At 42.5% G+C, this 27217-nt stretch overlaps 1 protein-coding gene across 1 annotated transcript in view; it reads left to right on the forward strand.

Annotated features, from left to right (window-relative positions):
- PHF21B (PHD finger protein 21B) overlaps positions 1–27217 on the forward strand; it is a 292696-nt gene that overhangs the window by 110253 nt on the left and 155226 nt on the right. The window contains exon 3 of the mRNA XM_053719698.1: positions 22732–23076. Coding sequence (XP_053575673.1) covers positions 22732–23076 — 345 coding nt within the window. The remainder of the gene's footprint in view (positions 1–22731; positions 23077–27217) is intronic.

The raw sequence follows: 27217 nt of genomic DNA on the forward strand, positions 1-27217 counted from the left end.
GCTGATTAATTCACCTGTGCACTGATTCAGCTATAATGAAAACCTGGCCTGTTGGGGGTACTTGAGGACCATTGTTGAGAAACACTGCACTAAAGCACCAGCTCATTGGAAATGTATTGATTACCTGGAGAATAAAGCACACATACTCTGCTTATTGACACCCACACACACTCTGCTCACATACACACTCACACAATTCTGTGGCACAGTGCCAGTTACTAAGCAATTAGAATGATACACAATCTCTTCTCTACTCACTACTGTATTGTAAAAATAGAAATAATTTACCATAGAAGTTTTACACAAAGAACATTTTATCAATACTGCCAACACAGCTGCTGCAATATGGTGTTCAAGAAACGCATGTGCACATCCCACTTAGGTATGCTCTTCAACAAAGGACACTAAAGGATACCAAAAGAATGAAGTAAATAATAATAAAAGTAAAATAGAAAGTTTATTTATTTTTTTTTGTGCAATTTCTATCTGAATGATGGAAATGTAATTATGACTTTCATGTTCAAAAACTAATTTGATTTGCTGACATGGGGCCAGTAACAGTTGATGCTAATTCTCAAAATATAAATAGCTAGTAAAGTCTATTAAACTAGCATGCTCTACCTCAATCATGAAAGTTTAATTTCTCACATTGGTGTATCCAGTCCACGGATTCATCCTTACTTGTGGGACACTCTCAATCCCCACAGGAAGTGGCAAAGATAGCACACAGCAGAGCCGTCCACACAGCTCCCCTCAGGCTCCGCCCCCCCCAGTCATTCTCTTTGCCGCTCTAACAAGTCTCCACGGGAGTGTAAAGGGAATGTGGTGTTAGTTTGTAGTTTTTTACTTCTTCAATCAAAAGTTTATTTTAAAATAGTGCCGGTTTGTACTATTTACTCTGAGGCAGAAAATGATGAAGATTCTGCTGAGAGGAAAATGATTTTAGCATCTATCCATTGCTGTTCCCACGCAGGACTGTTGAGTACAGGAAAACTTCAGTTGGGGGGAACAGTTTGCAGGCTTAACTGCTTTAAGGTATGTTTCAGTCATTTTTTTCTAGTCAAGACTTAGTAATGCTAGAAGACTGACAGAATCCCCATGTGGGAAAAGGTAAGCCATATTCTGAGACTTAGTATAGAAGGAAGGCTTATTTGTAAGGGCTCAAAACACTGGTGGACACTGTTAAGGGGCAATCGATTATTTTTTAAGATAATCTGACATTATACAAGTTTTATATTGCATTTATAACACTTTTTGGGGTTTTATTCCGCATGGCATATATTTAGACACCTATTTTGGCTTGGGAAGGCCCCACAAACTCCTGAGGGAAGATGGAGGGGGCCTGAATTTCGCGCCTCAGTTGCGCAGTTGATTTTACAAACCGCTTCATGCAGATACATGTGAGGGGTCCAAAGATTACTTGAGGACTTCAGAGAGGTTTATTTTCGATCAAAACTAATCCCCAAGGAAGGTAGGACACAGCAAAGGCTGTGGCATGGTTAATTTGCTCCGGTTTGGGCAGTAGGTGGTTAATTGACTTGAAATTTACTGTGCAATGATTTCAAAGCATTAGGTGAAAATTTCATAAAGATTGGATGAATTTTGGAGGTTTAGTAAAAAAGTATGCGCTTTTTATTATTTAAAGGCACAGTACTGTTTTTTCAAAAATTGTATTTTACTGTATTTGAGTGCTGTCTAAGTCTGTTTAACATGTCTGAGCCTACAGATAGACCTTGTTTTATGTGTTTTAAAAGCCATGGCGGCCCCCCCCTTTTACAATTGTGTTTAAAGTGTGCTAACATATCCAAACATTTTAAGGACCATGCAGTGACACTTAAAAATGTGGCCCAAGATGATTCTTTAACGGAAGGTAATGAGGATAGCCCTCCTTCCTCTCCCCATGTGTCGACACCAGTTACGCCCGCGCAAGCGATGCCTAGTATCTCTAGCGCATTGGCCCCTATTACATTGCAACAATTAGCAGCAGTCATGGATAATTCCCTTGCAGCATTTCTATCCAAACTGCCTGTTTTTCCTAAAAAGCTCGATAGCTCAGTTTTAAGAACAGAGGATGAGCAATCAGAAGTTTAGGATAATTTATCTGTTGTACCCTCACAACCCTCTGAAGTGGCGGTGAGGGATGTACTGTCTGAGGGAGAAATTTGTGACGCAGGTAAAATTTCTCAGCGGGCAGAATCAGATTTCTTAGCGTTTAAATTTAAGCTGGAACACCTCCGCGTACTGCTTAAGGAGGTTTTAGCTACGCTGGTTGATTGTGACCCTATGGTGGTCCCAGAAAAATTGTGTAAAATGGACAAGTTTTTAGAAGTCCCTGTATACACTGATGCGTTTCCGATCCCTAAGAGGGTGGCGGACATTGTGACTAGGGAGTGGGAGAGACCAGGCGTACCTTTTTGTTGTTCCCCCCCCCCCATCTTTAAGAAAATGTTCCCCATAACTGACCCCAGGCGGGACGAGTGGCAGGCGGTCCCTAAGGTAGAGGGAGCAGTTTCAACACTAGCTAAGCGTACAACTATACCAATAGAAGACAGTTGTGTTTTCAAAGATCCTATGGATAACAAATTAGAAGGGTTACTAAAGAAAATATTTGTTCAACAAGGTATCCTTCTTCAACCAATTGCCTGCATTATTCCTGTAACTACTGCAGTGGCTTTTTGGTTGAGGCGCTGGAGGAGTGGCTCCAGAGGGAGACTTCATATGACGAGGTCATGGATAGAATTCATGCTCTAAAGCTGGTTAATTCTTTCATTACAGATGCTGCTTTACAATTAACTAAATTAGCGGCGAAAAATTCTGGTTTTGCCATTGTGGCGCGAAGAGTGCTCTGGCTCAAATCATGGTCGGCTGACGTGTCGTCCAAAACAAAATGACTTAATATCAGGAAAGGGCCATGCCCTTCCACAAGATAGACCTTTTGAGGCTAATTTGCGCTCCTTTCGCAACTTCAGGAGCGGACCTGCTTCAACCTCTGCATCCGCAAAGCAAGAGGGTAACGTTTCCCAGCCCAAATCAACATAAAAGCCTTTGCAGGGCTGGAACAAGGGTAAACAGGCCAAGAAGCCTGCTGCTGCTACCAAGACAGCATGAAAGGGTAGCCCCCGCTCCGGGACCGGATCTAGTAGGGGGCAGACTTTCTCTCTTGCTCACGCTTGGGCAAGAGATGTTCCAGATCCCTGGGCATTAAAAAATGTTGCTCAAGGGTATCTTCTAGAATTCGAAGACTCTCCCCCAAGGCGAAGGTTCCACATTTCTGGTTTGTCTTCAGACCAGACAAAGAAGCAGGCGTTCTTACGCTGTGTAGAAGATCTTCTAAAGATGGGAGTGATACACCCAGTTCCAACTGCAGAGCAAGGACTGGGTTTTTACTCAAACCTGTTTGTAGTTCCCAAAAAGGAAGGAACTTTCAGGCCAATCCTGGATTTAAAAATTCTAAACAAATTCCTCAGAGTTCCATCATTCAAAATGGAAACCATTCGGACAATCTTACCATTGATCCAGGAAGATCAATATATGACTACCGTGGATTTAAAGGATGCGTACCTACATATTCCTATCCATAAAGATCACCATCAGTTCCTAAGGTTCGCCTTTCTGGACAAGAATTTTCACAAAGGTGCTAGGGTCCATTCTAGCGGTACTAAGACCGCGGGGCATTGCAGTAGCACCTTATCTGGACGACATATTAATTCTGGCGTCGTCTTTTCAAAGAGCCAAGGCTCATACAGAAATAGTTCTGGCCTTTCTAAGGTCTCACGGGTGGAAGGTGAAGTCGAAAAAAGTTCTCTGTCCCCGCTCACAAGGGTTCCCTTCCTGGGAACGCTAATAGACTCGGTAGAGATGAAAATATTTCTGACGGAGGTCAGGAAGTTAAAACTTTTAACTACTTGCCGAGTTCTTCATTCTGTTCCTCGGCCTTCTGTGGCTCAGTGCATGGAGGGAATAGTTTTAATGGTTGCGGCAATGGACGTTGTTCCCTTTGCCAGAATTCATCTCAGACCACTGCAGCTGTGCATGCTCAAACTGTGGAATGGGGATTATGCAGATTGTCTCCTTAGATACGAATGGACGAGAAACCCAGAGATTATCTTCTCTGGTGGTTGTCTCAGGATCACCTGTCTCAGGGAATGTGCTTCCGCAGACCAGAGTGGATCATTGTCACGACCGATTCCAGTCTGTTAGGCTGGGGTGCGGTCTGGGACTCCCTGAAAGCTCAGGGCCTATGGTCTCGGGAAGAGTCTCTTCTCCCGATAAACATTTTGGAACTGAGAGCGATATTCAACACGCTCCAGGCATAGCCTCAACTAGCGGAGGCCAGGTTCATCAGGTTTCAGTCGGACAACATCACGACTGTAGCGTACATCAATCATCAGGGAGGAGCAAAGAGTTCCCTAGCGATGAAGGAAGTATCCAAGATCATCAAATGGGCCGAGGATCACTCCTGCCACCTATCTGCAATTCACATCCCAGGAATAGACAACTGGGAGGCGGATTTTCTGAGTCGTCAGACTTTTCACCTGGGGGAGTGGGAACTCCTTCCGGAGGTTTTTGCTCAGCTTACCCAGCTATGGGGTATTCCAGAGTTGGATCTGATGGCGTCCCGTCAGAACTCTAAACTTTCTCTTTACGGATCCAGGTCCAGGGACCCCAAGGCGGCATTGATAGATGCTCTAGTAGCGCCTTGGTCCTTCAATCTGGCTTATGTTTTTCCACCGTTTCCCCTTCTCCCTTGTCTGGTAGCCAGAATCAAACAGGAGAAGGCTTTGGTAATTTGGATAGCGCCTGCGTGGCCAAGCAGGACATGGTATGCAGACCTAGTGGACATGTCATCTGTTCCACCATGGAAAATGCCATCGAGGCAGGATCTTCTAATTCAAGGTCCATTCAAGTATCCAAATCTAGTTCTCTGCAGCTGACTGCTTGGAGATTGAACGCTTAATTCTATCTAAGCGTGGGTTTACTATAAGATATGGCGGAAATATCTTTGTTGGTGTGAATCCAAGGGTTACTTGTGGAGTAAGATTAGGATTCCTAGGATTTTGTCTTTTCTCCAAGAAGGATTGGAGAAAGAATTGTCAGCTAGTTCCTTAAAGGGACAGGTATCTGCTCTATCTAGTCTGTTTCACAGGCGTCTGGCGGAAGTACCAGACGTTCAAGCGTTTGCATAGGCTTTAGTCAGAATCAAGTCTGTCTATAAACCTGTGGCTCCTCCATGGAGTCTAAATTTAGTTCTTTCTGTCCTTCAAGGGGTTCCGTTTGAACCTTTATATTCCATAGATATTAAAGGGACACTGAACCCAAATTTTTTCTTCCGCGATTTAGATAGAGCATGCAATTTTAAGCAACTTTCTAATTTACTCCTATTATCAATTTTTCTTCATTCACTTGCTATCTTTATTTGAAAAGGAAGGCATCTAAGCTTCTTTTTTGGTTCAGCACTATGGACAGCACTTTTTTATTGGTAGATGAATTTATCCACCAATCAGCAAGAATAACCCAGGTTATTCACCAAAAATAGGCCGGCATCTAAACGTACATTCTTGCATTTCAAATAAAAATACCAAGAGAATGAAGAAAATTTGATAATAGGAGTAAATTAGAAAGTTGCTTAAAATTGCATGCTCTGTCTGAATCACAAAATAAAACATTTGGGTTTCGTGTCCCTTTAAGTGATTATCTTGGAAAGTTTTGTTTTTGGGAACTATTTCTTCTACTTGAACAGTTACAGAATTGTCTGCTTTACAGTGTAATTCACCCTATCTGGTGTTTCATGCAGTTAAGGTTGTTTTGCGTACAAAACCTGGTTTCCTTCAGAAAGTGGTTTCTAATAATATTAACCAGGAAATCATTTTTCCTTCTCTGTGTCCTAATTCACTTTCTAAGAAGGAACGGCTGTTACACAATCTTGATGTGGTTCGTGCTTTAAAAAATTCTATTTAAAAGCATCTAAAGATTTCAGACACACGTCATCCTTGTTTTTGGTAAGAGGAGAGGTCAAAAAGCTATCGCTTCCTCTGTTTCCTTTTGGCTGAAAAGCATTATCAGATTGACTTATGAGACTGCTGGACAGCAGCTTCCTGAACGAATTACAGCTCTTTCCACCAGAGCTGTGGCTTCCTCATGGGCTTTCAAGAATGAGGCTTCTGTTGAACAGATTTGTAAAGCAGCGACTTGGTCTTCTCTGCATACTTTTGCCAAATTTTACAAATTTGATACTTTTGCTTCTTCGGAGGGTATTTTTTTGGGAGAAAGGTTTTGCAAGTAGTGGTGCCTTCCGTTTAGGTTACCTGACTTGTTCCCTCCCTTCATCCGTGTCCTAAAGCTTTGGTATTGGTTCCCACAAGTAAGGATGAATCCGTGGACTGGATACACCAATGTAAGAGAAAACAGAATTTATGCTTACCTGATAAATTTCTTTCTCTTACGGTGTATCCAGTCCACGGCCCGCCCTGGCAATTAAGTCAGGTTCAAATTTATTTTTTGTAAAACTACAGTCACCACTGCACACTATGATTGGGGACTGGGGGGGCGGAGCCTGAGGGGAGCTGTGTGGACGGCTCTGCTGTGTGCTCTCTTTGCCACTTCCTGTGGGGATTGAGAGTGTCCCACAAGTAAGGATGAATCCGTGGACTGGATACACCGTACGAGAGAGAAATTTATCAGGTAAGCATAAATTCTGTTTTTAAATGTCTCCCTTTGACTATGTGTTTAACCAGTTACTTTACAGTGGCATTATTTCTAAAAACATTTAACTGCAATAATTACATATATTTTATAAATGACTCATTATCTCCTTTTTATTAATTTAAACTTGTATAAAAGCAGCACATATTAAAAACACAATGCAACAGCTTTCAATTGTTTTGTGAATTACAAGTTAACAGCAGTCTTTAAATAAATGGAGACACAGAGAAAAATAAAAATAGATACTGCATCCTCTGACTGAACAGACATAACATATATGGAGTTTGTACCTAAATCCAATAACTATGAAAAAAGGAGGCTTAGCAATATTCAATGTCAAAAACTTTCGTTTAAATAATGTGGACACTGCACACTTAACTTCAAACTCTGGGTTTTAAATTATGGATTTAAATTTGAATTGACTCTTTGACTTCCTGTCAGTATTGGGTTATGCTCACTTACTGTCCCCCTGTTAATGAGCTGTATCTGAACACAATTTGTGAATCACAAGAGATGTAGAATACTACTTTACTCTTCTGCTTGGTGTCATCTGTTCTTAGTTTACCTCATCTTCCAGTTGTGTTACATGACCCTGCTCACTGCATCCTCCTTCTGATTAATCTATATTTCTCCAACATAGGTGTGTCCGGTCCACGGCGTCATCCTTACTTGTGGGATATTCTCTTCCCCAACAGGAAATGGCAAAGAGCCCAGCAAAGCTGGTCACATGATCCCTCCTAGGCTCCGCCTACCCCAGTCATTCTCTTTGCCGTTGTACAGGCAACATCTCCACGGAGATGGCTTAGAGTTTTTTAGTGTTTAACTGTAGTTTTTATTATTCAATCAAGAGTTTGTTATTTTAAAATAGTGCTGGTATGTACTATTTACTCAGAAACAGAAAAGAGATGAAGATTTCTGTTTGTATGAGGAAAATGATTTTAGCAACCGTTACTAAAATCCATGGCTGTTCCACACAGGACTGTTGAGAGGAATTAACTTCAGTTGGGGGAACAGTGAGCAGTCTCTTGCTGCTTGAGGCATGACACATTCTAACAAGACGATGTAATGCTGGAAGCTGTCATTTTCCCTATGGGATCCGGTAAGCCATGTTTATTAAGATAGTAAATAAGGGCTTCACAAGGGCTTATTAAGACTGTAGACTTTTTCTGGGCTAAATCGATTCATTATTAACACATATTTAGCCTTGAGGAATCATTTAATCTGGGTATTTTGATAAGATTATATCGGCAGGCACTTTTTTAGACACCTTATTCTTTAGGGGCTTTCCCAAATCATAGGCAGAGCCTCATTTTCGCGCCGGTGTTGCGCACTTGTTTTTGAGAGGCATGGCATGCAGTCGCATGTGTGAGGAGCTCTGATACATAGAAAAGACTTTCTGAAGGCGTCATTTGGTATCGTATTCCCCTTTGGGCTTGGTTGGGTCTCAGCAAAGCAGATACCAGGGACTGTAAAGGGGTTAAAGTTAAAAACGGCTCCGGTTCCGTTATTTTAAGGGTTAAAGCTTCCAAATTTGGTGTGCAATACTTTTAAGGCTTTAAGGCACTGTGGTGAAATTTTGGTGAATTTTGAACAATTCCTTCATATTTTTTCGCAATTGCAGTAATAAAGTGTGTTCAGTTTAAAATTTAAAGTGACAGTAACGGTTTTATTTTAAAACGTTTTTTGTACTTTGTTATCAAGTTTATGCCTGTTTAACATGTCTGAACTACCAGATAGACTGTGTTCTGAATGTGGGGAAGCCAGAGTTCCTTCTCATTTAAATAAATGTGATTTATGCGACAATGACAATGATGCCCAAGATGATTCCTCAAGTGAGGGGAGTAAGCATGGTACTGCATCATTCCCTCCTTCGTCTACACGAGTCTTGCCCACTCAGGAGGCCCCTAGTACATCTAGCGCGCCAATACTCCTTACTATGCAACAATTAACGGCTGTAATGGATAATTCTGTCAAAAACATTTTAGCCAAAATGCACACTTATCAGCGTAAGCGCGACTGCTCTGTTTTAGATACTGAAGAGCATGACGACGCTGATAATAATGGTTCTGAAGGGCCCCTAAACCAGTCTGATGGGGCCAGGGAGGTTTTGTCTGAGGGAGAAATTACAGATTCAGGGAACATTTCTCAACAAGCTGAACCTGATGTGATTACGTTTAAATTTAAGTTGGAACATCTCCGCGCTCTGCTTAAGGAGGTATTATCCACTCTGGATGATTGTGACAATTTGGTCATCCCAGAGAAGCTATGTAAAATGGACAAGTTCCTAGAGGTCCCGGGGCTCCCAGAAGCTTTTCCTATACCCAAGCGGGTGGCGGACATTGTAAATAAAGAATGGGAAAGGCCCGGTATTCCTTTCGTCCCTCCCCCCATATTTAAAAAAATTGTTTCCTATGGTCGACCCCAGAAAGGACTTATGGCAGACAGTCCCCAAGGTCGAGGGAGCGGTTTCCACTTTAAACAAACGCACCACTATACCCATAGAAGATAGTTGTGCTTTCAAAGATCCTATGGATAAAAAATTAGAAGGTTTACTTAAAAAAATGTTTGTTCAGCAGGGTTACCTTCTACAACCAATTTCATGCATTGTCCCTGTCGCTACAGCCGCATGTTTCTGGTTCGATGAGCTGGTAAAGGCGGTCGATAGTGATTCTCCTCCTTATGAGGAGATTATGGACAGAATCAATGCTCTCAAATTGGCTAATTCTTTCACCCTAGACGCCACTTTGCAATTGGCTAAGTTAGCGGCTAAGAATTCTGGGTTTGCTATTGTGGCGCGCAGAGCGCTTTGGTTGAAATCTTGGTCAGCTGATGCGTCTTCCAAGAACAAGCTACTTAACATTCCTTTCAAGGGCAAAACGCTGTTTGGCCCTGACTTGAAAGAGATTATCTCTGATATCACTGGGGGTAAGGGCCATGCCCTTCCTCAGGATCGGCCTTTCAAGGCCAAAAATAAACCTAATTTTCGTCCCTTTCGTAGAAACGGACCAGCCCAAAGTGCTACGTCCTCTAAGCAAGAGGGTAATACTTCTCAAGCCAAGCAAGCTTGGAGACCAATGCAAGGCTGGAACAAGGGAAAGCAGGCCAAGAAACCTGCCACTGCTACCAAGACAGCATGAAATGTTGGCCCCCGATCCGGGACCGGATCTGGTGGGGGGCAGACTCTCTCTCTTCGCTCAGGCTTGGGCAAGAGATGTTCTGGATCCTTGGACACTAGAAATAGTCTCCCAAGGTTATCTTCTGGAATTCAAGGGGCTTCCCCCAAGGGGGAGGTTCCACAGGTCTCAGTTGTCTTCAGACCACATAAAAAGACAGGCATTCTTACATTGTGTAGAAGACCTGTTAACAATGGGAGTGATTCATCCTGTTCCATTAGGAGAACAAGGGATGGGGTTCTACTCCAATCTGTTCATAGTTCCCAAAAAAGAGGGAACGTTCAGACCAATCTTAGATCTCAAGATCTTAAACAAGTTTCTCAAGGTTCCATCGTTCAAGATGGAAACCATTCAAACAATTCTTCCTTCCATCCAGGAAGGTCAATTCATGACCACGGTGGATTTAAAGGATGCGTATCTACATATTCCTATCCACAAGGAACATCATCGGTTCCTAAGGTTCGCATTCCTGGACAAGCATTACCAGTTCGTGGCGCTTCCTTTCGGATTAGCCACTGCTCCAAGGATTTTCACAAAGGTACTAGGGTCCCTTCTAGCTGTGCTAAGACCAAGGGGCATTGCTGTAGTACCTTACTTGGACGACATTCTGATTCAAGCGTCGTCCCTTCCTCAAGCAAAGGCTCACACGGACATCGTCCTGGCCTTTCTCAGATCTCACGGATGGAAAGTGAACGTGGAAAAGAGTTCTCTATCTCCGTCGACAAGGGTTCCCTTCTTGGGAACAATAATAGACTCCTTAGAAATGAGGATTTTTCTGACAGAGGCCAGAAAAACAAGACTTCTAGACTCTTGTCGGATACTTCATTCCGTTCCTCTTCCTTCCATAGCGCAGTGCATGGAAGTGATAGGTTTGATGGTAGCGGCAATGGACATAGTTCCTTTTGCGCGCATTCATCTAAGACCATTACAACTGTGCATGCTCAGTCAGTGGAATGGGGACTATACAGACTTGTCTCCGAGGATACAAGTAAATCAGAGGACCAGAGACTCACTCCGTTGGTGGCTGTCCCTGGACAACCTGTCACAAGGGATGACCTTCCGCAGACCAGAGTGGGTCATTGTCACGACCGACGCCAGTCTGATGGGCTGGGGCGCGGTCTGGGGATCCCTGAAAGCTCAGGGTCTTTGGTCTCGGGAAGAATCTCTTCTACCGATAAATATTCTGGAACTGAGAGCGATATTCAATGCTCTCAAGGCTTGGCCTCAGCTAGCGAGGGCCAAGTTCATACGGTTTCAATCAGACAACATGACAACTGTTGCGTACATCAACCATCAGGGGGGAACAAGGAGTTCCCTGGCGATGGAAGAAGTGACCAAAATCATTCAATGGGCGGAGTCTCACTCCTGCCACCTGTCTGCAATCCACATCCCAGGAGTGGAAAATTGGGAAGCGGATTTTCTGAGTCGTCAGACATTGCATCCGGGGGAGTGGGAACTCCATCCGGAAATCTTTGTCCAAATCACTCAACTGTGGGGCATTCCAGACATGGATCTGATGGCCTCTCGTCAGAACTTCAAAGTTCCTTGCTACGGGTCCAGATCCAGGGATCCCAAGGCGGCTCTAGTGGATGCCTTAGTAGCACCTTGGACCTTCAAACTAGCTTATGTATTCCCGCCGTTTCCTCTCATCCCCAGGCTGGTAGCCAGGATCAATCAGGAGAGGGCGTCGGTGATCTTGATAGCTCCTGCGTGGCCACGCAGGACTTGGTATGCAGATCTGGTGAATATGTCATCGGCTCCACCATGGAAGCTACCTTTGAGACGAGACCTTCTTGTTCAAGGTCCGTTCGAACATCCGAATCTGGTCTCACTCCAGCTGACTGCTTGGAGATTGAACGCTTGATCTTATCGAAGCGAGGGTTCTCAGATTCTGTTATCGATACTCTTGTTCAGGCCAGAAAGCCTGTAACTAGAAAGATTTACCACAAAATTTGGAAAAAATATATCTGTTGGTGTGAATCTAAAGGATTCCCTGGGGACAAGGTTAAGATTCCTAAGATTCTATCCTTCCTTCAAGAAGGATTGGAAAAAGGATTATCTGCAAGTTCCCTGAAGGGACAGATTTCTGCCTTGTCTGTGTTACTTCACAAAAAGCTGGCAGCTGTGCCAGATGTTCAAGCCTTTGTTCAGGCTCTGGTTAGAATCAAGCCTGTTTACAAACCTTTGACTCCTCCTTGGAGTCTCAACTTAGTTCTTTCAGTTCTTCAGGGGGTTCCGTTTGAACCCTTACATTCCGTTGATATTAAGTTATTATCTTGGAAAGTTTTGTTTTTGGTTGCAATTTCTTCTGCTAGAAGAGTTTCAGAATTATCTGCTCTGCAGTGTTCTCCTCCTTATCTGGTGTTCCATGCAGATAAGGTGGTTTTACGTACTAAACCTGGTTTTCTTCCAAAAGTTGTTTCTAACAAAAACATTAACCAGGAGATTATCGTACCTTCTCTGTGCCCGAAACCAGTTTCAAAGAAGGAACGTTTGTTGCACAATTTGGATGTTGTTCGCGCTCTAAAATTCTATTTAGACGCTACAAAGGATTTTAGACAAACATCTTCCTTGTTTGTTGTTTATTCCGGTAAAAGGAGAGGTCAAAAAGCAACTTCTACCTCTCTCTCTTTTTGGATTAAAAGCATCATCAGATTGGCTTACGAGACTGCCGGACGGCAGCCTCCCGAAAGAATCACAGCTCATTCCACTAGGGCTGTGGCTTCCACATGGGCCTTCAAGAACGAGGCTTCTGTGGATCAGATATGTAGGGCAGCGACTTGGTCTTCACTGCACACTTTTACCAAATTTTACAAGTTTGATACTTTTGCTTCTTCTGAGGCTATTTTTGGGAGAAAGGTTTTGCAAGCCGTGGTGCCTTCCATCTAGGTGACCTGATTTGCTCCCTCCCATCATCAGTGTCCTAAAGCTTTGGTATTGGTTCCCACAAGTAAGGATGACGCCGTGGACCGGACACACCTATGTTGGAGAAAACAGAATTTATGTTTACCTGATAAATTACTTTCTCCAACGGTGTGTCCGGTCCACGGCCCGCCCTGGTTTTTTAATCAGGTCTGATAATTTATTTTCTTTAACTACAGTCACCACGGTATCATATGGTTTCTCCTATGCAAATATTCCTCCTTAACGTCGGTCGAATGACTGGGGTAGGCGGAGCCTAGGAGGGATCATGTGACCAGCTTTGCTGGGCTCTTTGCCATTTCCTGTTGGGGAAGAGAATATCCCACAAGTAAGGATGACGCCGTGGACCGGACACACCGTTGGAGAAAGTAATTTATCAGGTAAACATAAATTCTGTTATCCTTCAATTGCTAGGAGGCATCAAGAGGGGTGCCTCCTATTGGTACCAATTTCTGCTGCTAATATATTGACAGAACACAGGTGGCGCTGCAGCACAGCTTTTCCTTTGACCCATGTACTGCAATGGAGAGAAGCGTTCCCGTACCTGCCTCTCCATAGCATTACATGGGGGAAAATATTTTTTTGGGGACTTTTTTTTTTTTTTTTTTTAATTAAAATTTAATTAAGCTTTGGCCACATATGGCAGGGTAGGCACTGCCTCCTATGAGCGCACATCCCTGATAGAATATATATATATATATATATATATATATATATATATATATATATATATATATATATATATATATATATATATATATATATATATATATTCTATCTCTATCTTCATCATCTCTATCTTCATCATCTCTATCTTCATCATCTCTATCTTCATCATCTCTATCTTCATCATCTCTATCTTCATCATCTCTATCTTCATCATCTCTATCTTCATCATCTCTATCTTCATCATCTCTATCTTCATCATCTCTATCTTCATCATCTCTATCTTCATCATCTCTATCTTCATCATCTCTATCTGTAAACCAAGACAGAATTAATAGTCAGGAAAGGTCACAGGACGTCTCCCTGGAACTTGAGGTTGCCAAATTCAAAGTAGTATGTGAGATTATGGTTTTGGACATTAAGGAGAACATCAAAGTGTGGCACTACAAAGTTACAGGCAACCATCAATTTTCTACCCCCTTCAGGATAGAGGGGTGATATTAGAAAAATTCTAAAGGAGGCTTAAGAGAGACCTTACTGCTCTCTGCCTCACAAATAAAGTTTAAACTAGAAATCTATCTAGATCAGAAAGAGGGGCTTTGGGAAAAAATAAGCTCTAGCAATGAAATTGTGATATATGTTATGTTGCTGTTAAAGGCAGTTCTGTGGTGGTCTTTAATAGATCAGACTTTGTGAAAGAAGCTTTAAGGCAGTTGCAGAACTTGAATGATTATACAGTTTTAGATTGTGATCCCACTACAAAATATAAAAAAACAATTACAACCTTTAGTGGATGATGGGAGAAGAATTAGGCATTCTGGATCACGGTACTTGTGAATAACTACTAATAAAGCATCCAACCACTCCAATATTTAATCATTTGCCCAAGGTCCATAATTCCCTACAATAAGTTACGGGTCGGCCTGTAGTAAGTGGCATAGAATCACTTTTGAAACATCTATCAGAGTGGTTGTATGCGATCTTACATCATTTAGTACAGAATTGTATGGAGCTTTTTGTTAGTCACGAAACAAGTGCTTTGAATTATGTCCGTAATTGTTTTGAAAAATGAATTTAGCTAGTTGACAGTGGATGTATGCTTATTATATTCCTCAATCCCTCATGAGAAAGGTTTAACAGCGATACAATTTTTCTTGAACAGACATTTTAGACATGATCAGGCATATTGTTATTTTGTACTCTGCATCACAAGATTCCTCCTAACACACAGCTATTTCGGGTTTGAGGGGGGCGTTCTATCTCCAGAAATGTGGTGCAGCAATAACATTTGCCCACTCTTATGCCATCCTGTTTATGGGTTGGTGGGATATGTCCCACATCTATGGGGATGGTAACCCCTTTGGACAAGAAATAGTTCTGTATAAACACTATATAGATGACCTGTTCATCTGGCAAAGCGAAGAACATAAGATTCAAGATTCTATAGATTCTATTGCTAGGATGAGCAACAATCAAGGAATTAGGTTTACATTTGAACAAAACAGTATACATTTTTGGATAGAAAGGCTACATGGAATACTGGGTTGGGTGGTTGAATCGGAGGTTTATTGAAAACCCATATCGGTAACACGCTGTTGCATGCAAAGAGCTGCCACCCGACTCGAGTTTTCCATGCTGTAGCTAAGGGTCAATTTATACGTTTGAAGAGAAAATGGACAAGAGAAAAACAATGTGAAGAAAATGCACAATAATTGGCTAACCACCTACAGGGACAAGAGCAGACTCAACAAACTTTCCAAAAAGCTAGGCTTTTATTGCAGGTGATGGATAGGTAGTTTTTAAAAAAAAAACAAAAAAAAACGCGAGGTTGATTTCCCGTTCAAGGGAGTAACTTTTGTGACAAGCCACTTTTGAGCTCTACAGGCATATATGTCAGATTATCCGCTGACATTTTTCAATGTTAATGGTGGATGATGGCCTAGTAGACTTAGTACGTAATGGGTGTAGATTTGCCTACAAGGAAAATAAGTCGATAGGTAATCTTGTATCCCCCAATGAATGCCAGTAGAACAAAGCAAATTTGATGATAAAAGTAAATTGGAACGTTGTTTAAAATTGCATTCCCTATCTGAATCATAAAGTTTAATTTTGACTAGCCTATCCTTTAAGAGCCAGACATACTTTTAAGGAGCCAGACACTGGCATTTGTTTATAAATTGGGTTTGTTGAGTCATGGCTTGCAAGTATTCTTTCTCAATCAATAGTTGATAAAGGGAGCAATAGTTGATAAAGGGAGACTATTCAAAAATCCCCAACCATGATGTTTATATTAAACAATAAATATATATATACTGTGTGTGTGTGTATATGTATGTGTGTATGTATGTATATATGTGTGTGTGTATATATATATATATATATATATATATATATATATATATATATTTCTCCTACATTGGTGTATCCGGTCCACGGCTTCATCCTTACTTGTGGGATATTCTCAATTTCTACAGGAAGTGGCAAAGAGAGCACACAGCAGAGCTGTCCATATAGCTCCCCTCAGGCTCCGCCCCCAGTCATTCTCTTTACCGCTCTAACTAGTAGCATCTCCACGGGGGTGGTAAAGAGTATGTGGTGTTTAGTTGTAGTTTTTTATTCTTCTATCAAGAGTTTATTTTAAAATAGTGCCGGCTTGTACTATTTACTCTGCAGCAGAAAGTGATGAAGATTTCTGCCGAGAGGAATATGATTTTAGCACCAGTAACTAAAATCCATTGCTGTTCCCACGCAGGACTGTTGAAACCAGAGAACTTCAGTTGGGGGGAACAGTTTGCAGGCTTAACTGCTTCAGGTATGATCCGTCATTTTTCTAACAAGACCTAGTAATGCTAGAAGACTGTCAGCAATCCCCTCTGGGATAGGTAAGCCATTTTTCTTAGACTCTGTATAAAATTATGGCTTATATTAAGGGCTCTATGCTGGTTGACACTATTGTGGGCTAAATCGATTGCTTTTTAGCATGTTTTCACTATAAATGAGGTGTTTTTTTCAGACTTTAAAACACTTTTGGGGTTTTATTTTGCGCCTGGCACTTATTTGGACACCTATTCTAGTCAGAAAGGCCCCTCCACTCTGGAAATGAAGAGGGAGGAGGCCTCATTTTCAAGCCTCAATTGTGCAGTTGTTTTGCTTAGGCAGTTCATGCAGCTTCACGTGGGGAGTCCAGAGGCATCAGAAAAGACTCCAGAGAGGCTTATTTCCTACTAAAATAATCCCTAAGGAAGGTAAAGGCCACAGTGGAAGCTGTGGCATAGTACTGTAGTGTTTTTAACAGGTTAATTGCTGTCATTAGCTCCGGTTTGGGCATTAAGGGGTTAATTGGTCTAAAAATTTGTGTGCAATCCTTTCAAAGCATTAAGACACTGTGGTGAAAATTTCATTAAAATCGGATGTTTATTTGATGTTTTTTTGATGTTTTAGTAATAAAGTGTGCACTTTTATTATTTAAAGACACTAACGTTTTTGTCAAAAAATTATTTTTATTGCATTGAAGATCTGTTTAAGTCCGTCAAACATGTCTGACCCTTCAGATAACCTATGTTCTGTGTGTTCAAAGGCCAAGGTGGTTCCCCCATTAAATTTATGTGTGAAGTGTGCCATAGCGTCCAAACAGCTTAAGGACAGTACAATCACGCTTAAAGATATAGCCCAAGATGATTCTTTAGCTGAAGGTAGTGAGGATAGCTCACTATCCTCTCCTTCTGTGTCAACACCAGCTATGCCCGCGCAAGCGATGCCCAGTACATCTAGCGCGCCAATTGCCATTACTATGCAACAGTTAGCAGCAGTAATGGATAATTCTCTCGCAGCATTTTTATCCAAACTGCCAGCTTTTCCTAGGAAGCGTGATTGCTCAGTTTTAAATACAGAAAATGAGCAAGCAGACGCAGAGGATAATTTATCTGTAGTGCCCTCACATCAATCTGACTTGGCGGTGAAGGAGGGCCTGTCTGAGGGAGAAATTTCTGACACAGGAAAAGTTTCTCAGCAGGCAGAGCCTGATACCATAGCATTTAAATTTAAGCTAGAACACCTCCGCGCTCTACTTAAGGAGGTCCTAGCTACTCTTGATGATTGTGACCCTTTGGTGGTCCCAGAAAAATTGTGTAAAATGGATAAATTCTTAGAGGTCCCAGTACACACTGATGCGTTTCCGATACCTAAGAGGGTGGCGGATATAGTGAATAAGGAGTGGGAGAAGCCAGGTGTACCTTTTTGTTCCCCCTCCTATATTTAAGAAAATGTTCCCCATTGTTGACCCCAGAAGGGACGCGTGGCAGACGGTCCCTAAGGTAGAGGGGGCAGTTTCAACGCTAGCTAAGCGCACAACTATACCAATAGAAGACAGTTGCGCTTTCAAAGATCCTATGGATAAAAAATTAGAAGGTTTACTTAAGAAAATTTTTGTTCAACAAGGTTTTCTTCTTCAACCAATTTCTTGCATTATTCCTGTAACCACTGCAGCTGCTTTTTGGTTTGAGGAATTAGAAAACTCGCTCCAGAAGGAGACTTCTTATGATGAAGTCATGGATAGAATTCATGCCCTGAAGTTGGCTAATTCTTTCATTACAGATGCCACTTTTCAGTTAGCTAAATTAGCGGCGAAAAATTCTGGTTTTGCAATAGTGGCGCGTAGAGCGCTTTGGCTAAAATCGTGGTCGGCGGATGTGTCGTCCAAAACAAAATTGCTTGATATTCCTTTCAAGGGTAAGACCCTATTCGGGCCAGAGTTGAAAGAAATTATTTCAGATATCACTGGGGGAAAGGGCCATGCCCTTCCACAGGATAGACCTTTCAAAGCTAAAAATAAGTCTAATTTTCGTTCCTTTCGCAATTTCAGGAACGGACCGGCTTCTACCTCTACAGCCACTAGGCAAGAGGGTAACGCACCCCAGTCCAAACCAGCATGGATTGCAAGGCTGGAACAAGGGTAAACAGGCCAAAAAGCCTGCTGCTGCTACCAAGACAGCATGAAGGGGTAGCCCCCGATCCGGGACCGGATCTAGTAGGGGGCAGACTTTCTCTCTTTGCTCAGGCCTGGGCAAGAGATGTTCCGGACCCCTGGGCACTAGAAATTGTCTCTCAGGGGTATCTTCTAGAATTCAAGGACCTTCCTCCAAGGGGAAGGTTCCACATGTCTCGCTTATCTTTAGACCAGATAAAGAGACAGGCATTCTTACATTGCGTAGAAGACCTTTTAAAAATGGAGTGATAAACCCAGTTCCAACAGCAGAACAAGGACTGGGATTTTACTCAAACCTGTTTGTAGTTCCCAAAAAGGAAGGAACTTTCAGGCCAATTCTGGATTTAAAGATCCTAAACAAATTCCTCAGAGTTCCATCATTGAAAATGGAAACCATTCGGACAAGCATTACCAGTTCGTGGCTCTTCCCTTCGGATTGGCCACTGCTCCCAGAATTTGTGCTAGGGTCCCTTCTAGCGGTGCTAAGGCCAAGGGGCATTGCAGTAGCACCTTACCAAGACAACATTTTAATACAGGCGTCGTCCTTTCACAAAGCAAGGGCTCATACGAACATTGTTCTAGCCTTTCTAAGGTCTCACGGGTGGAAGGTGAACATAGAAAAAAGTTCTCTGTCCCCGTTCACAAGGGTTCCCTTCCTGGGAACAATAATAGAATCGGTAGAAATGAAAATCTTTCTGACAGAGGTCAGGAAGTTAAAACTTTTGAACACTTGTCGAGTTCTTCAATCCATTCCTCAACCCTCCATAGCTCAGTGCATGGAGGTAATAGGACTAATGGTTGCGGCAATGGACGTGGTTCCTTTTGCTCGAATTCATTTAAGACCATTGCAACTGTGCATGCTCAAACAATGGAATGGGGATTATGCAGATTTGTCTCCTCAGATTCAGATGGACCAGCAAACCAGAGACTCACTCCTCTGGTGGTTGTCTCAGGATCACCTGTCTCAGGGAATGAGTTTCCGAAGACCGGAGTGGATCATTGTCACGACCGACGCCAGCCTCTTAGGCTGGGGCGCGGTCTGGAAGTCCCTGAAGGCTCAGGGTCTATGGTCTCAGGAAGAATCTCTTCTCCCGATAAACATTTTGGAATTGAGAGCGATATTCAATGCGCTCCAGGCATGGCCTCAACTAGCAGAGGCCAAATTCATCAGATTTCAGTCGGACAACAGGACGACTGTAGCGTACATCAATCATCAGGGGGGAACAAAGAGTTCCCTGGCGATGAGGGAGGTATCCAAGATCATCAAATGGGCAGAGGATCACTCCTGCCATCTATCAGCAATTCACATCCCAGGAGTGGACAACTGGGAAGCGGATTATCTGAGTCGTCAGACTTTCCATCCGGGGGAGTGGGAACTCCACCCGGAGGTTTTTGCTTAGCTGACCCAGCTATGGGGCATTCTAGATCTGGATCTGATGGCGTCACGTCAGAACTCCAAAGTTACACATTACGGGTCCAGGGATCCCAAGGCGACATTGGTAGATGCCTTAGTAGCGCCTTGGTCGTTCAATCTAGCTTATGTCTTTCCACCGTTTCCCCTTCTCCCCCGGCTAGTAGCCAGGATCAAACAGGAGAAGGCTTCGGTAATTCTGTTAGCTCCTGCGTGGCCACGCAGGACTTGGTATGCAGACCTGGTGAATATGTCATCGGTTCCACCATGGAAGCTGCCTTTGAGGCAGGACCTTCTAATTCAAGGTCCATTCGAACATCCAAACCTAGTTTCTCTGCAACTGACTGCTTGGAGATTGACGCTTGATTCTAGCTAAACGTGGGTTTTCGGAATCGGTTATAGATACTCTGATCCAGGCTAGAAAGCCTGTCACCAGGAAAATTTACCATAAGATATGGAGGAAATATCTTTGCTGGTGCGAATCCAAGGGTTACTCATGGAGTAAGATTAGGATTCCAAGGATACTATCTTTTCTCCAAGAAGGATTGGAGAAAGGTCTGTCAGCTAGTTCTTTAAAGGGACAGATATCTGCTCTGTCTGTTTTGTTACATAAGCGTCTGGCAGCCATGCCAGATATTCAGGCGTTTGTACAGGCATTAGTCAGAATCAAGCCTGTCTACTGACCTGTGGCTCCTCCATGGAGTCTAAATTTAGTTCTTTCAGTTCTTCAAGGGGTTCCGTTTGAACCTCTACATTCCATAGATATTAAGTTACTATCTTGGAAAGTTTTGTTTTTAGTAGCTATTTCTTCTGCTAGAAGAGTTTCTGAATTGTCTGCTTTGCAGTGTAATTCACCCTATCTGGTGTTTCATACAGATAAGGTCGTTTTACGTACCTAACCTGGTTTTCTTCCAAAAGTGGTTTCCAATAAGAATATCAACCAGGAAATAGTTGTTCCTTCTCTGTGTCCTAATCCAGTTTCTAACAAGGAACGTCTGTTACACAATCTTGATGTGGTTCGTGCTTTAAAGTTTTATCTAAAAGCAACTAAAGACTTCAGACAAACATGGTCCTTGTTTGTCGTCTATTCTGGCAAGAGGAGAGGTCAAAAGGCGACTGCGACCTCTCTGTCTTTCTGGCTGAAAAGCATCATATGGTTGGCTTATGAGACTGCTGGAAGGCAGCCTCCTGAACAAATTACAGCTCACTCTACTAGAGCTGTGGCTTTCAAGAATGAGGCTTCTGTTGAACAGATTTGTAAGGCAGCGACTTGGTCTTCACTGCATACGTTTGCCAAATTTTACAAATTCGATACGTTTGCTTCTTCGGAGGCTATTTTTGGGAGACAGGTTTTGCAAGCAGTGGTGCCTTCCGTTTAGGTTACCTGACTTGTTCCCTCCCTTCATCCGTGTCCTAAAGCTTTGGTATTGGTTCCCACAAGTAAGGATGAAGCCGTGGACCGGATACACCAATGTAGGAGAAAACAGAATTTATGTTTACCTGATAAATTACTTTCTCCTACGGTGTATCCGGTCCACGGCCCGCCCTGGCATTTTGGTCAGGTTTAAATTTATTTTTTGTAAACTACAGTCACCACTGCACCCTATGGTTCTCCTTTTTCTCCTAACCGTCGGTTGAATGACTGGGGGGGCGGAGCCTGAGGGGAGCTATATGGACAGCTCTGCTGTGTGCTCTTTGCCACTTCCTGTAGGGATTGAGAATATCCCACAAGTAAGGATGAAGCCGTGGACCGGATACACCGTAGGAGAAAGAAATTTATCAGGTAAACATAAATTCTGATATATATATATATATATAGATATATATATATATATATAATCAAGAAATAGAAGACAGCACTCTCTGGTCTTAAATACAAAGGTTGTTTTATTTGTAGTGACGTTTCGGGGAAAGCTTCCCCTTCCTCAGACCGTTTATTTGTAGTGACGTTTCGGGGAGAGCTTTCCCCGAAACGTCACTACAAATAAAACAACCTTTGTATTTAAGACCAGAGAGTGCTGTCTTCTATCTTTTGCTATTATTACCCACATTCATGCACCCTGGCAAATCGTGATACTGTTCGTGAGAGTGCACTTGTCCTATTAACATACATATATATATATATTTTTATTTTTAATTGTGAAAATATGACATTTTTAAATGCAGTCCAACAGAGCTTTAGAGCTCATTCTGTGAGGTGAACTTTTTTTCTTTTGGTCAGCAATTATTTAACATCTTATTTGTAAGAAGCAGTCGGAATGAATTTTCTTCACAATACTGGAGTGCTATTAGTCTGTCGGCTTCTCAGCTGAATCTTGTTATTGAAGGAATGTCTTATGGTTTAGCTTTACAGTGTTCTGTTGTTGATTGTATTGTTACCCTATCTAATTATTGGACTTCTTTGCCATTTTTCATTTAGAGGAGACACTTGCTTGCTACATTTGGAAAAATAAATTTGATCTTGCAATAAGTTTTTCTTTTTGACAACAGAGAGGTGTGTCAATATCTGACTCTCTGTACCAACTATCATATCTTCAAAAAATAATGTTCAACCCCACAATTCAATAATTTTATGAGCTTATACTCCCTTATATGTTCCACTTTAGGTACTGCTAATGTGTATCAAATTTGTATTTATTAAAATGTGTTTATTTGCAAAATGGTTACAAGATATACAGTACATACATACTAATACATATACAGGGCAAGGCAGTTGCTATAGTTGATGAAATCAGAGGGAAAAGTGACTAGCCAGGAAAGAAAAAGCTTCTAGGCTGCATAATGTGAACAGCTGTACAAAGCATAACTTCCTTAACCATTTTTCTGCTTTTCTTTTCATAACTTGATAATTGTTTCTAATTTAATTTTCACAGGTTAGGCCAAAGACGCTGATCCCAGAAAGCCTCCCTATTTCTCTGTGCAGAGAGCAGCCTTCCAAACAGCCTCCTACATTTCAGAAGGCCACAGTTGTCAGCATCAAAAATCCAAGTCCTGCACTTCCAACTGCCAATAATACAGTCAGCCACATCAAGACCTCCGGTAGCCAGTCACAGCATGCTACAGAGGGTACTATTTCATCACCTATTAACAGTGCAGGGGTAGCCTATGCCATTATCTCAACTTCACCCAGCAATGCAAATCCAATTAACACCAGCACAGTCTCTGTCGTCAATGATGGAATCAAAGTTCAGCCACTTCTCATCAGTGCCGACAGCAAAGTATGTGGACATTTTGATTCTACATAATTTTGTTGTAAATTCTTGTGTTTTCAAATTTGCTAGACCTGAACATGTGCAATTGTTTTTGATTACAGACAAACTCATGATTTTTTTTTTTTTGAGTGCGTTTTTTTTGTTTTGTGTTTTAAAGGGACATAGAATGATGCCTTAAAGGGACAGAAAAAAAATAATAAATAACAGAATTTATGCTTACCTGATAAATTACTTTCTCCAACGGTGTGTCCGGTCCACGGCGTCATCCTTGTGGGATATTCTCTTCCCCAACAGGAAATGGCAAAGAGTCCCAGCAAAGCTGGTCACATGATCCCTCCTAGGCTCCGCCCACCCCAGTCATTCGACCGACGGGCAGGAGGAAATATATATAGGAGAAATCATATGATACCGTGGTGACTGTAGTTAGAGAAAATAATTCATCAGACCTGATTAAAAAAAACCAGGGCGGGCCGTGGACCGGACACACCGTTGGAGAAAGTAATTTATCAGGTAAGCATAAATTCTGTTTTCTCCAACATAGGTGTGTCCGGTCCACGGCGTCATCCTTACTTGTGGGAACCAATACCAAAGCTTTAGGACACAGAGGGAGCAAATCAGGTCACCTAAACGGAAGGCACCACAGCTTGCAAAACCTTTCTCCCAAAAATAGCCTCCGAAGAAGCAAAAGTATCAAATTTGTAAAATTTGGCAAAAGTGTGCAGTGAAGACCAAGTCGCTGCCTTACATATCTGGTCAACAGAAGCCTCGTTCTTGAAGGCCCATGTGGAAGCCACAGCCCTAGTGGAGTGAGCTGTGATTCTTTCAGGAGGCTGCCGTCGGATAATGCTTTTAAGCCAAAAGGAAAGAGAGGTAGAAGTCGCTTTTTGACCTCTCCTTTTACCAGAATAAACAACAAACAAGGAAGATGTTTGTCTGAAATCTTTAGTAGCCTCTAAATAAAATTTTAGAGCACGGACTACGTCCAAATTGTGTAACAAACGTTCCTTCTTTGAAACTGGATTCGGACACAAAGAAGGTACAACTATCTCCTGGTTAATATTTTTGTTGGAAACAACTTTCGGAAGAAAACCAGGCTTAGTACGCAAAACCACCTTATCTGCATGGAACACCAGATAGGGCGGAGAACACTGCAGAGCAGATAACTCTGAAACTCTTCTAGCAGAAGAAATTGCAACCAAAAACAAAACTTTCCATGATAATAACTTAATATCTACGGAATGTAAGGGTTCAAACGGAACCCCTTGAAGAACTGAAAGAACTAGATTTAGACTCCAGGGAGGAGTCAAAGGTCTGTAAACAGGCTTGATTCTAACCAGAGCCTGAACAAATGCTTGAACATCTGGCACAGCTGCCAGCCCTTTGTGAAGTAAAACAGATAAAGCAGAGATCTGTCCCTTCAGAGAACTTGCAGATAATCCTTTCTCCAAACCTTCTTGTAGAAAGGATAGAATCTTAGGAATTTTTATCTTGTTCCATGGGAATCCTTTAGATTCACACCAACAGATATATTTTTTCCATATTTTATGGTAAATTTTTCTAGTTACAGGCTTTCTAGCCTGAATCAGAGTATCTATTACAGAATCTGAAAACCCACGCTTTGATAAAATCAAGGGTTCAATCTCCAAGCCGTCAGTTGGAGGGAAACCAGATTCGGATGTTCGAATGGACCTTGAACAAGAAGGTCCTGTCTCAAAGGTAGCTTCCATGGTGGAGCCGATGACATATTCACCAGGTCTGCATACCAAGTCCTGCGTGGCCACGCAGGAGCTATCAAGATCACCGAAGCCCTCTCCTGATTGATCCTGGCTACCAGCCTGGGAATGAGAGGAAACGGTGGGAATACATAAGCTAGGTTGAAGGTCCAAGGTGCTACTAGTGCATCTACTAGAGTCGCCTTGGGATCCCTGGATCTGGACCCGTAGCAAGGAACCTTGAAGTTCTGACGAGACGCCATCAGATCCATGTCTGGAATGCCCCATAATTGAGTTATTTGGGCAAAGATTTCCGAATGGAGTTCCCACTCCCCCGGATGAAATGTCTGACGACTCAGAAAATCCGCTTCCCAATTGTCCACTCCTGGGATGTGGATTGCAGACAAGTGGCAGGAGTGATCCTCCGCCCATTGAATTATTTTGGTCACTTCTTCCATCGCCAGGGAACTCCTTGTTCCCCCCTGATGATTGATATATGCAACAGTCGTCATGTTGTCTGATTGAAACCTTATGAATTTGGCCTTTGCTAGTTGAGGCCAAGCTTTGAGAGCATTGAATATTGCTCTCAGTTCCAGAATGTTTATCGGGAGAAGAGATTCTTCCCGAGACCATAGACCCTGAGCTTTCAGGTGTTCCCAGACCGCACCCCAGCCCACCAGGCTGGCGTCGGTCGTGACAATGACCCACTCTGGTCTGCGGAAGCTCATTCCCTGTGACAGATTGTCCAGGGTCAGCCACCAACGGAGTGAATCTCTGGTCTTTTGATCAACTTGAATCGTTGGAGACAAGTCTGTATAATCCCCATTCCACTGTCTGAGCATGCACAGTTGTAATGGTCTTAGATGAATTCGTGCAAAAGGAACTATGTCCATTGCTGCAACCATCAATCCTATTACTTCCATGCACTGCGCTATGGAAGGACGAAGAACAGAATGAAGTACTTGACAAGAGCTTAGAATTTTTGATTTTCTGACCTCTGTCAGAAAAATCCTAATTTCTAAGGAATCTATTATTGTTCCCAAGAAGGGAACTCTTGTTGACGGGGACAGAGAACTTTTTTCTTTGTTCACTTTCCATCCGTGAGATCTGAGAAAGGCTAGGACGATGTCCGTATGAGCCTTTGCTTTTGACAGAGACGACGCTTGAATCAGGATGTCGTCCAAGTAAGGTACTACTGCAATGCCCCTTGGTCTTAGAACCGCTAGAAGGGACCCTAGTACCTTTGTGAAAATCCTTGGAGCAGTGGCTAATCCGAATGGAATTGCCACAAACTGGTAATGCTTGTCCAGAAAAGCGAACCTTAGGAACTGATGATGTTCCTTGTGGATAGGAATATGTAGGTACGCATCCTTTAAATCTACGGTAGTCATAAATTGATTTTCCTGGATAGTAGGTAGGATCGTTCGAATAGTTTCCATTTTGAACGATGGAACCTTGAGAAATTTGTTTAGGATCTTGAGATCCAAAATTGGTCTGAATGTTCCCTCTTTTTTGGGAACTATGAACAGGTTGGAATAAAAACCCATCCCTTGTTCTCTTATTGGAAATGGATGAATCACTCCCATCTTTAACAGGTCTTCTACACAATGTAAGAATGCCTGTCTTTTTATTTGGTTTGAAGATAATTGAGACCTGTGGAACCTTCCCCTTGGGGGTAGTTCCTTGAATTCCAGGAGATAACCTTGGGAAACTATTTCTAGCGCCCAAGGATCCTGAACATCTCTTGCCCAAGCCTGAGCAAAGAGAAAGTCTGCCCCCCACCAGATCCGGTCCCGTATCGGGGGCCATCCCTTCATGCTGTTTTGGTAGCAGTGGTAGGCTTCTTGGCCTGCTTACCCTTGTTCCAGCCTTGCATTGGTCTCCAGGCTGGTTTGGGTTGTGAAGAATTACCCTCTTGCTTAGAGGATGTAGAATTAGAGGCTGGTCCGTTTCTGCGAAAGGGACGAAAATTAGGCTTATTTTTAGCCTTAAAAGACCTATCCTGTGGGAGGGCGTGGCCCTTTCCCCCAGTGATGTCTGAAATAATCTCTTTCAAATCAGGTCCAAATAATGTTTTACCCTTGAAAGGGATGTTAAGCAATTTTGTCTTGGAAGACACATCCGCTGACCAAGACTTTAGCCAAAGCGCTCTGCGCGCCACGATAGCAAACCCGGAATTTTTCGCCGCTAATCTAGCTAATTGCAAAGCGGCATCTAAAATAAAAGAGCCAATTTAAGTGCTTGAACTCTGTCCATAACCTCCTCATACGAAGATTCTTTATTGAGCGACTTTTCTAGTTCCTCGAACCAGAAACACGCTGCCGTAGTGACAGGAACAATGCATGAAATTGGTTGTAGAAGGTAACCTTGCTGAACAAAAATCTTTTTAAGCAAACCCTCTAATTTTTTATCCATAGGATCTTTGAAAGCACAAC

This window comes from Bombina bombina, chromosome 6 (genome assembly GCF_027579735.1).
Source record: "Bombina bombina isolate aBomBom1 chromosome 6, aBomBom1.pri, whole genome shotgun sequence".
Taxonomy (NCBI): Eukaryota; Metazoa; Chordata; class Amphibia; order Anura; family Bombinatoridae; genus Bombina; species Bombina bombina.